General features: G+C 43.8%; 1 protein-coding gene across 5 annotated transcripts in view; it reads right to left on the bottom strand.

The window, feature by feature from the left end:
* The window catches only part of LOC118373188 (transportin-1), a 426516-nt gene that overhangs the window by 403077 nt on the left and 11009 nt on the right, over nucleotides 1-12430 (bottom strand). For all 5 annotated transcript variants that reach the window (XR_008143021.1, XR_008143023.1, XR_008143022.1 and 2 more), the window contains exon 6: nucleotides 450-583. Coding sequence is in view for 1 of the 5 variants with exons in the window: in XM_052525447.1 (XP_052381407.1) it covers nucleotides 450-583 (134 nt within the window). In the remaining 4 variants the exon portion in view is untranslated. The remainder of the gene's footprint in view (nucleotides 1-449; nucleotides 584-12430) is intronic.

Below are 12430 nucleotides of genomic sequence, written 5' to 3'. Positions count from 1 at the left end.
AAACTCATGTGTTCCCCCTTATCAATGCTGCCTCTGTCTGTGTTCCTCCCCTTTCTATCCCCTTTCCACCCCCCAGTCTCCAATCTGGGATCTCAGACACTGATAACGCCTAAAGACAGACGCAGAGAGAGAGAGACAGTCATCTATAAGACTGAGGAAAGAGGGATCTGAGAGAACATTTTGGATCAAAGTGCCTGTAAATACAGCTAGATCTGAAAACAACCCCTGGCTATGGGTTGTTTTGGAACCAATTAGAGGCGAGGCAAGGTGTTGGCTCCACCGGGAGTGAGCGAAAGAGGCAAGAGGGAGGGAGGGAGGCCCAGTACACTCATACTCTAGGGACTTTTGCTTACCACAGTGTATCTGCTTGCTTTTTGGGGTCTAGGTCGGGTTACTGTAAGGCACTTTCTGACGAAAAAAGGCTTTATAAATACATTTGGATTGAGTACCTTATCTTGGGGCTGCTGTGTTTGAAGAACTGCAGGAACTTTGGGATCATAACGTTGAGCGGACGGTCCAACACGTCACTGTCCAAGATCTCTGCTGAGTCCTCACAGATCTTCTGAAGAGCGCCAAACGCCCCCTGAGAGAAAGAGGGGAGAGAGAGAGAGAGGGAGATGTGGGGGAGGGGGGTTAACCAATATGTTTCAGGGCCAGAAAGCAGCCCCCCCCAGGTGTTTTAACATCCATTTATCAGCCAGCCTCAAAGACAGGAGACCTTATGGATAGTAAAGATGTCATACTTCATCAACCCTGAGTCAACCTATAAAAACAACAGGTATGAGAAGCCTTCATCACCACATACTCTACCTAACACACCACATACTGTACCTAACACACCACAAGGAGAAACACAACCTGGCCAGGCTGGCCACCTAGTAAATTAACAGCAGGACAAAATTGTGAATTTGACAGTGAAAACAGCTAGAGTACAGGCTTATTCATGTGAGGCTGTCAGTGTGTGTGATGGAATTCTAGAACAACTACATTAAAGAAAGCTTCCTCTGTAAGCCACTAGTGGTTCCGTAATACACCGTGTGACACGCACACAGTCGCACACCCAACACACACGCACACAAAACACCCAAAGTAGAGAGGATAGAAGTATCGGTGTGTCACATATGATCATGTGTCTCAGCAAGACAACTGAAATCTACTCCACAGGAGTGTAATCTTCCACTTGTAAGGTAGGTATTACCACTTCACAATGACCTTACGCCCACAACCAGCAAACATCACAGCTATGAATTATGTACATAAAAACACACAAGCCCCTTGAAAAGCTATTATCTAAACCTGAAGAGGACATTGATGATGTGTAGTTAATATGTCTATATGGGCAAATGATGCAGCAGCCTTGGAACGTCTCTTCCCAGGGAAATATAGATTGAGTTGATGGCTGACACACATTTAATATGCCGCCACACGTACATCATACACACACAGATGAATCTGATCAGATGCAACAAGGAGCGCAGCGACAGTGGTGCTGTGTGAAGGCCGTTTCCATGGAAACCGTTTCCAGGGCGGGAGCTGTTTCCTTCCAGCCAGAATGCTTGGAGAATGAGACTGCGTGGTTAAAGAAAATACAAGGTTTCTGTCATTATGAGAGAGCCAATCGGGGAGCATTCCAACCAAGGTTAAACCAAGGTCAGCAATAGCTTACAAGGAAGTGGACACATTCAATTGGGATGGAGACTGTGTAGGGCAAAGGTTATGGAGACTGTGTAGGGCAAAGGTTATGGAGACTGTAGGACAAAGGTTATGGAGACTGTAGGACAAAGGTTATGGAGACTGTAGGACAAAGGTTATGGAGACTGTAGGACAAAGGTTATGGAGACTGTAGGACAAAGGTTATGGAGACTGTAGGACAAAGGTTATGGAGACTGTAGGACAAAGGTTATGGAGACTGTAGGACAAAGGTTATGGAGACTGTAGGACAAAGGTTATGGAGACTGTGTAGGACAAAGGTTAAGGAGACTGTAGGACAAAGGTTATGGAGACTGTAGGACAAAGGTTATGGAGACTGTAGGACAAAGGTTATGGAGACTGTAGGACAAAGGTTATGGAGACTGTAGACCAAGGGTTATGGAGACTGTAGACCAAGGGTTATGGAGACTGTAGGACAAAGGTTATGGAGACTGTGTAGGGCAAAGGTTATGGAGATTGTAGGACAAAGGTTATGGAGACTGTAGGACAAAGGTTATGGAGACTGTAGGACAAAGGTTATGGAGACTGTAGGACAAAGGTTATGGAGACTGTAGGACAAGGGTTATGGAGACTGTAGGACAAAGGTTATGGAGACTGTAGGACAAAGGTTATGGAGACTGTAGGACAAGGGTTATGGAGACTGTAGGACAAGGGTTATGGAGACTGTAGGACAAGGGTTATGGAGACTGTAGGACAAGGGTTATGGAGACTGTAGGACAAGGGTTATGGAGACTGTAGGACAAGGGTTATGTAGGACAAGGGTTATGGAGACTGTAGGACAAGGGTTATGGAGACTGTAGGACAAGGGTTATGGAGACTGTAGGACAAGGGTTATGGAAACTGTAGGACAAGGGTTATGGAGACTGTAGGACAAGGGTTATGGAGACTGTAGGACAAGGGTTATGGAGACTGTAGGACAAAGGTTATGGAGACTGTAGGACAAAGGTTATGGAGACTGTAGGACAAGGGTTATGGAGACTGTAGGACAAGGGTTATGGAGACTGTAGGACAAGGGTTATGGAGACTGTAGGACAAGGGTTATGGAGACTGTAGGACAAAGGTTATGGAGACTGTAGGACAAAGGTTATGGAGACTGTAGGACAAGGGTTATGGAGACTGTAGGACAAGGGTTATGGAGACTGTAGGACAAGGGTTATGGAGACTGTAGGACAAGGGTTATGGAGACTGTAGGACAAAGGTTATGGAGACTGTAGGACAAAGGTTATGGAGACTGTAGGACAAAGGTTATGGAGACTGTAGGACAAAGGTTATGGAGACTGTAGGACAAAGGTTCTGGAGACTGTAGGACAAAGGTTCTGGAGATTGTAGGACAAAGGTTATGGAGACTAACACAAAGGTTATGGAGACTGTAGGACAAAGGTTATGGAGACTGTAGGACAAAGGTTATGGAGACTGTAGGACAAAGGTTATGGAGACTGTAGGACAAAGGTTATGGAGACTGTAGGACAAGGGTTAAAGTATTTCTCCAGTCTCCTTTTCAGCTCATTTATCACCTGATTTCCTTAACATGCCCATCTCAATAGGTGGTCCAGGGATCCTCCACAAGCAATAGAGGTCAAGCCTTTCCTCTTTTGACCTCTATTGTTCCCCAAGCAAGAGGGGAGGCCGATGACATCACAATCCCCATCAGACCAACGGCATGAAGTTTGTGTCTAAAAAACACAATTTTGCTCAAAACATATATTTTTTACCCTTTAGTGTGTCCTTTACAGTATTTATACTTGGGATATTTTTGTGTGTTTTTTTGTGTATTAAAGGCCCTTTTTCTCCCCAATTTCGTGATATCCAATTGGTAGTTACAGTCTTGTCTCATCGCTGCAACTCCCTTACGGATTCGGGAGAGGCGAAGGTCGAGAGCCATGCGTTCTCTAAAACACAAGCCGCACTGCTTCTTGACACAATGACCACTTAACCCGGAAGCCAGCCGCACTAATGTGTCGGAGGAAACACCGTACACCTGGTGACTGTGTCAGCGTGCACTGCGCCTTGCCCCCCACAGGAGTCGCAAGTGCGCAATGGGACAAGGACATCCGAGCAGGCCACACACTTCCCTAATCCGGACGACGCTGGGCCAATTGTGCACAGCCCATTGGGTCTCCCGGTCGTGGCCGGCTGCAACAGACTGGACTCTCTAGTGGCACAGCTAGCACTGCGTTGCAGTGTCTTAGACCACTGCACCACTCAGGAGGCCCTGGGATATTGCTTTTTAAACAGTACATTTATTTTTTATTTTTAATCGCTGGAGGACAACTTTAAAAATATAGACTGGTGACTGGGACAGGAGTGTGTGCGTGAGAGAGAGAGTAGTCAAGGCAATGCATACCAATGAAGCTGGACAGTCCTTGTAGGAGCCTTGCTGTCAAAATGGGAGGTGCAAGAATGACAATTATGCAAAAGAATGCAAGTCTGCTGAGAGAAAAAGGGGTTAAATAAACAATTCCTTTTAATTTTCCTCTTCCATCCTTACTCTGTTTGAACGCCATGTTCAGACACGACACTGTAGATTTTACAGCAGTGTCAGAATGAGAACGCACCAGCCAGAACTGGAGCCGGTCGGTACACGTACAAGCACCTTCCAACTGCCCAGTCAACTGCCCAATCACCATTGTAAAAACTGCTCTCCAGCAAAAAGCTACATAAAGCCATAGACCAACTTCCTATAAGCGTTACGCAACTTCACACACACATCTGATTCTGTCTTTTTATAGAGCGAGGGGTGCAGAGGGAAAAGAGAGAATACAAAGGGGTGACCGAAGAGAGAGGGGGGGGGGGATGGGGAGAAAAAGGGGTGACAGAGAGAGAGAACAGTACAGAAAAACACATGCAACTGCCATAATAAATGGAAACACTTCAGTAAATGAGGGATATTAAAGTAACAAGGAAATGAGAGGATAACGTATGTCTAGGCTTTACTGTATGTGAATCCATGTAGGTGTGTGAGCTCCCCTGTGCGTTTCCTTCAGAACACAGTGATTCTAAACCACACATCTGTATGGAGGCTAGTGTCTAGAGCTGGGCGATAAAGACCAAAATCAATTTTTCGAATAATTGGCCCATTTACTGCTATAACAATGAACGAGCAAAGAAATGAATAAAGAGAACTGGGCGATCCGGACATAGGGTAAAATATTTTGCTCGATAACAATGAAATAGACCCATAAAAAAAATATTAGCAGGCAGTGCTCTAGACAACAGAGACGGTAGCCTATGATTTAAAAAAGTTACCTATTTCATCTAACATATCCAGGGAATGCATGAATGATATTTGCATGTGCAACCTGTCAAAATAGGATCCAGAATGATCAGATTTCTTTTTGGCTCTTCAGAGAATTTGCCAAAATCTTTGTGCATATTGGCCTGCGCTATAGTCCATTACTGACCACCTGAAGAAGTGGAAACTCAAAACACTTTGCTAGATTGCTAACTCTAAATATGATAGTTGCTATAGCCATGTAGGCAAATTGATTCATCGATCATTAAATGTAGACTAAATGACCAACAAAAACTTTCCAATGCTAGACCCAGGCTCGTGTTGCATGGTATACCGAAACATCTCTACTTTTCCGATACTAGAACGTGGAAAAAAGGTTTGGTTTTTCATGTTGCTAGCCTGCACTGGGAGTCTGCGCAGTATCACGATAGCTCCCCATTCACGGTGCACACAAGTTAACACACTTGAATAATGCGGCACGGCATGTAGAAATGTTTCAACTGTTCATTACGGCTCACAGAACAATGTCCATACAGGCTACAAAACGTTACAATGCAAGGAGATACCAGTAGCGTCCAGCTTTGTAGGCAAACATTCCATCTTACAGCTGAAGATAACATTACGTTTCTACTCAAGTACATTGTTTGTGATAATATTCTATCTCAAACCAAAAACGTCATTCATTCTCTTCGTCACGTCTCGCCATCAGCCAAATAGTATCTATTGCCTCAGCGAATATTCAGTGTGTGAATCACTGTGTTGTGAATAGGGCAGACGGGCAGCACCCCTCTTGCCTCGTCAATTACTTCATACTGGTTAAAGACACCGCTTATTTTATTAAAATTGTGGTTCTATGCAAATGTTGTCATGAAATCAGCCAAAACGAGTGCAGTATCTTAATGCATCCACACACTTAATGAATATGCATTCACCTGTACTGTGAATAGCCTAGGCTACATCTTGATTTACCCAGTTTATAGAGATTTACCATTCAAACTAAATGATTACAATTGTTGTTAAGTAGTTAGTTTGGTAATAAAGTTAAATTGATTATATGATTTGCATAATTGATTCATTAATGCATACATGGCTGTCTCTGGAAAATGTTGATGTAATGTTTTTTATTAAATGTTATAATATTGAACTCAAGATGCCCAACAATTGAACAGAGCAGTAGCTGTGGTATAGTTTTGGTATGGAGTATCGTGATGGTATAGAGTACCGTGATACTAAACCTTTTGTCAATCCTGCCTCTGCAATAAAAACGTGGATGCAACAAAACGTCCTCAAGCTCAACAGTGATAAAAACTGAACTCATCCTCATAGGCACCAAATCTACCCTCACTAAAGACGACACCACTGTCTCCCTCCCCCCAAACACACACCCTTGATGTCATCCTGGACACCACCCTCTCATTTGACCACAACATAAGACTGTCAAATCCTCATTCTTCCACCACCGCAACATTGCAAAAGTCCGGTCCTTCCTCTCCCATCCTGCCGCTGAAATCCTCATACAAGCATTCATCTCCTCCAGTCTTGACTACTCCAACTCACTGCTCTCCGGTATCAACTCAAGCTCCCCCATAAGCTTCAAATGGTTCAAAACTCTGCAGCACTACTTCTCACCCACACAAAGTCCTTGCAACACATCATCCCTGCCCTCTGAATGCCACTGGCTGGCTCCCTGTCTCCCAATGCATGGATTACAAGATCCTCCCCCTGATCTACAGAGCCCTTCAACATCTTACCTGCCAGATCTTCTCCTCTACCAACCCACCACACCAGGCCACCTTGTCATCCCCAGGTCCAAGCCCCAGAGTGTCGGCCACAGGGCCTTCAACATTGCTCGTAGGCTCTGGAACACCCTCCCTCCAGGCATCCGTGACTCAGAGTCCATCACCATTTTCAGTCCCTCCTAAAGCCCCACCTCTTTGAAAAGTCCTTACCCTGAAGCCCCCTCAATTGTGACGTGACCTTGGGTCCTTGAAAGCCATATATAAGTTCCATGTATTATTATTAAAAATGGTATCAAAGTCAAAATTCGGGTATCGTGACAACACTAGCCTAGGCTACTTGATGCACAGGCTTATTCACTGCAGATGGCGCACTCTGCACTACTCATGCATCAAAGCCATACTAAAGTGGTGCCATAAACTCAATATTAAATCTGTGAAAAATGAATGATATTCTCACAGAAAGCTGTGGCTCACCTCTGTAACTAGAAAAACTGTAATTAGTCTTGGGTGGTATACCGTAAATAGCGTATACCAGGTTGTTTGGAAAAAGCCCCAGGATGGTTTTTACAATACAGTCAAAATTGTTTATTAGAAGTTCTTCAATAAATTGTAATATTTGTAGCTACTTTAAGTTACCTTCAGTCACCTTGTGCAACTTCTGCAGTCAACCTTCGTTCTGCAACCTGTGTTTACCCGTCACATTTTAAATGACGAAGCTTCCCGTTTTTCCCCAGAACAGTTGAGCCAGTCACGTGTCTGTTTGTAAATAGCACAACGGAAGAAAGCGAGCTGGTGAGTCCATAGCGTTCTATATCTATCGGCGAGGAGATGAAGTTACACTTGTATGCAATTCACTACTAAAATGTTTGCCATCAGATATCTAATAAATGGCTTTCTGCCAAAAGTCAGAGATCTCTGGATGAGTTCTGTACAGATGCCATTTTTTCTCTGCTCTTCCTACTAGCGAAATCCTGGTATGAGAGGACAGTACGACAATATGAAAATCTGGATACTGCCCAAGCCTAACAGTAATTGCTTTGTAAAAGTGTATTTTTCCCACAATTGCATTTCAGGGAACGGTCATTTGCTTGTGCTTCTCAGAATGCATCTCCCCCTCCTCGATGCGCACAGTGGGGAGAGGGAGTGAGAGTGGCTCGCTCACACAGCAGCCGACAGCGAAATGAAGACAGGCTGATACTTTTATAGCAGGAATCAACATAACGCACAGGCTATTACTGTTGACCAAATAATGGTTTTAGAACAAACCACAGAAAAAGAATGTCGGTGTAGGTAATTTTCAGTTTATCATCCCAGCTCTACTGCTGTCCCGGGTGTATGTGCAAAATAATTGTATGCGTGTGTGTCACCATCAATCAGCTCATTTGTGGTGCGGCTTCATGTTTAGTGCTGCTGGCAAGCCGTCAGGGGCCACCCCAAAGAATTCTGGGATGGCTATTTTAGGAGCTGTTTCAAGGGAGCGTTTACCCACAATGCAACTCTGCATGAGCAGCACGCAGCGTCAGGCTTCATGCAAAGTATGACACTCCCATCAAAAATATGATTTAAATAGGCAATCCTCCATGCAAACACAATCCATTTATTCCTTCATGGAAATGTCTTACCCCCTCCACACCAGCCACATGCCCACCCTTCACCGGACTTGAATATCTATGAATGCAACACACATGTTCAGCAGGGCCACATGATGGATGTCCCTGGTGTGTTCTGTTCTGCAGAGAAAGGGCTATAACTCAGTTAGGACACACCCGTAACTCCAGGCTTGTCAGTGTAGAGCAGGGCTGCCCAATTCCGGTCCTGGAGGGCAGACACACTTCTGATTTTCATCCTCTCCTTGTAATAAGGGACTAACTCAAACCTTGGACTCCAGGTGAGTGTAAATAACTAACAGGTGGAAACAAAAAACAGAAGTGTTTCGGCCCTCCAGGACCAGAATTGGGCCGCCGTGGTGTAGAGACAGGGCTGTGAGAGGGCTGGCTGACCGACCAAGAGCAAAAAGAGTAAGACTTGGTCTTAAAAATGTCCATCACATGGCATCATGACACATCAAACGAATTGCTTAAGATCACAAAACTGAAAGACTGATGAATTGATTAAGCACAGATGTGCTGTGTCAACTAGGAGAAGACATCTCCTAAAAATTATTGAGAGGAAGCTGTGTTATGTTAGTACTGCTAATAGCAGGGCAATCACCCAACACTGAGTTATGACTAAGTGCTAAGAATATTCCCCTAAAAAAGCTTAAGAACACCACTCTGATGATGCGTTGTCTTGCTCCTTACGAAAGCCAGTATCCTGGGAAATGGTGTGAGCCAGTCAGGAAACAAGGTCAGATGATGTTCACTGGTTTATGTACACACACACACACACACACACACACACACACACACACAAAGTATTCAGACACCTTGACCTTTTCCACATTTTGTTACAGCCCTTCTAAAATTGAATAAATTGTTTTTTCCCCCTCAATCTACACACAATACCCCATAATGACAAAGCAAAAATAGACTCTTGGAAATGATTGCAAATATATTTGAAAAATAAACTGAAATATCACATTTACATAAGTTTTCAGACCCTTTACACAGTACTTTGTTGAAGCACCTTTGGCAGCGATTACAGCCTCGTGTCTTCTTGGGTATAACGCTACAAGCTTGGCACACCTGTATTTAGGGAGTGTCTCCCATTCCTTTCTGCAGATCCTCTCAAGCTCTGTCGGGTTGGATGGGGAGCGTTGTTGCACAGCTAGTTTCAGGCCTCTCAAGAGATGTTTGATCGGTGTTCAAGTCCAGGCTCTGGCTGGGCCAATCAAGGACATTCCGAGACTTGTCTCGAATCCACTCCTGCGTTGTCTTGACTGTGTGCTTAGTGTTGTCCTGTTGGAAGTTGAACCTTCGTCCCAGTCTGAGGTCCTGATCATTCTGGAGCAGGTTTTCATCAAGGATCTCTCTGTACTTTGCTCCATTTATCTTTCCCTCGAGCCTGACTAGACTCCCAGTTCCTGTCGCTGAAAAGCATCCCCACAGCATGATGCTGCCACTATCATGCTTCAACTTAGGGACGGTGTTAGGTTTCTTCCAGCCGCTTGGCATTCAGGCCAAAGAGTTCAGGGAATCTTGTTTCTCGTGGTCTGAGAGTCTTTAGGTGCCTTTTGGCAAGCTTCAAGCAGGCTGTCATGTGCCCTTTACTGGGAAGTGGCGTCCGTCTGGTAACTCCACCATAAAGGCCTGATTGGTGGAGTGCTGCAGACGGTTCTCCTTCTGGAAGGTTCCCCCATCTCCACAGAGGAACTCTGGAGCTATGTCAGAATGGCTATCAGCTTCTTGGTCACCTCTCTGACCAAGGCCCTTCTCCCCTGATTGCTCAGTTTGGCCAACTTTAGGAAGCATCTTGGTGGTTCCAAACTTCTCCCATTTAAGAATGATGGAGGCCACTGTGTTCTTGGGGACCTTCAATGCTGCATACATGTTTTGGTACCCTTTGACCTCCTGGCTTGGTTTGTGCTTTTCCAAATCATGTCCAATCAAATTTCCTACAGGTGGACTCCAATCAATTTGTAGAAACATCTCAAGGATGATCACTGGAAACAGGATCCACCTGTGCTCAATTTCTAGTAGCATAGCAAAAGGTCTGAATACTTGTGTAAAGAAGGTATCCGTTTTTTTTTTAAAATGTAAATGTACAAAAATGCCTAAACATGTTTTCGCTTTGTCGTTATGGGGTATTGTGTGTAGGTAGATTGATGAGGGAAAAAATGTCATAAATACATTTTAGAGTAAGGCTGCAAGGTAACAAAATGTTAGTTGTATGAACAAAAATCAAAAACACTACAACTTAAGGTCTTACTGAGTCACAGTACATAAGGAAATCAGTCAATTTAAATCAATTCCTCCGTGAAGAGCACACTTCTCCAGCGCGCTAGCGGACATCGAAGGTGAGAATCTGCAGACTGAAGACCATTACGAAGCCGAACTGCAGTCAAGTCAAGACCCTGGTGCAGACAACGAGCACGCAGATGAGCTTCTCTGAGACGGTTAATCTATGAGCGATTTCATCAGCAGTCCGAGGCAACGGTTTCAAAACGATCCCGCAGGTGAAGAAGCCAGATGTGGAGGTCCTGGGTTGGAGTGGTTACAAGTGGTCTGTGGTTGTGAAGCCGGTTGAACATACTGCCAAATTCTCTAAAAACGATGTGGTAGACGATGCGGCTTATGGTAGAGAACATTCAATTCTCTGGCAACAGCTCTGGTTGACATTTCAGCAGTCACCATGCCAATTGCACGCTCCATCAAAACTTTATATCAGCTCATGAAACCAACACTTTACATGTAACATTTATATTTTTGTTCAGTATAATAAAATATCTAAACACAGCTGTTTCAAATACAATCTAGGCCTCTCTAATTTAACTTTTAATTAGGCCTAGCAAATAACAAAACATGGCTGTCTAAGAACACCAGGGCCGGCTAAAAGGGATCAGGGCCTAAAAGGAACACCCAACCTGCCAAATGCAGGTAGATTCTGGCATTGGTGGGTAAAATGTACATTTCACCAGCCACGTTGTAAGATGGTCAGGTCTCTAAAGTGTGAGCATTTCACTCGCAAGTACGATCACATTTATAGTAAAATAAATGCTGCAGTAGCTGTTTAAAGGTTTCTGCCATTTTGTTTCACAGCTGGTAAATGAATTGCAAAAAGTTAAAGAACTATGAATCCTATAGCAAACAATATACCACATTACTTCTTACGAGGAATACATTACCGGGTCAAAAGTTTTATAACACATACTCATGCAAGGGTTTTTCTTTATTTTAACTTGTTTCCACATTATAGAATAACACATGGAATTATGTAATAACCAAAAGTGTTAAACAAATCAAAATACATTTTATATTTGAGATTCTTCAAATAGCCACCCTTTGCACACTGTTGGCATTCTCTCAACCAGCTTAATGAGGTAGTCACCTGGAATGCATTTAAATTAACAGGTGTGCCTTCTTAAAAGTGAATTTGTAGAATTTATTTCCTTCTTAATGGATTTGAGTAAATCACTTGGGTTGTGACAAGGTAGGAGTGGTATACAGAACATTGCCCTATTTGGTAAAAGACCAAGTGCATATTATGGCAAGCTCAAATAAGCAAAGAGAAACGATTGTCAATCATTTCTTCAAGACATGAAGATCAGTAAATACAAAAAAATTTCAACAACTTAAAACAATTATTCAAGTACAGTCGCAAAAACCATCAAGCGATATGTTGAAACTGGCTCTCATGAGGACTGCCACAGGCATGGAAGACCCAGAGTTACCTTTGCTGCAGACTATTAGTTCATTAGAGTTACCACCCTCAGAAATTACAGGCCAAACAAATGCTCCAGAGTTCAAGTAACAGACACATCAACATCAACTGTTCAGCGGAGACTGCATGAATAAGGCCTTCATGGGCAAATTGCTGCAAAGAAACCACTACTAAAGGACACGAAGAAGAGATAAGAAGAGACTTGCTTGGGCCACTAAACATGAGCAATGGACATTAGACCGGTGGAAATGTGTCCTTTGGCCTGGAGTCCAAATTGGAGATTTTTGGTTCCAACCGCCGTGTCTTTGTGAGACGCGGTGTGGCTGAACGGATGATCTCCGCATGTGTATTTCTCACCGTATAGCATGGAGGAGGAAGTGTGGGGGTGCTTTCCTGGTGACACTGATTTATTTAGAATTCAAGGCACACT

This window comes from Oncorhynchus keta, chromosome 9 (genome assembly GCF_023373465.1).
Source record: "Oncorhynchus keta strain PuntledgeMale-10-30-2019 chromosome 9, Oket_V2, whole genome shotgun sequence".
Taxonomy (NCBI): domain Eukaryota; kingdom Metazoa; phylum Chordata; class Actinopteri; order Salmoniformes; family Salmonidae; genus Oncorhynchus; species Oncorhynchus keta.
Note: the sequence above shows the minus strand (reverse complement) of the source record. Positions and strands in the feature narration are given on the sequence as shown.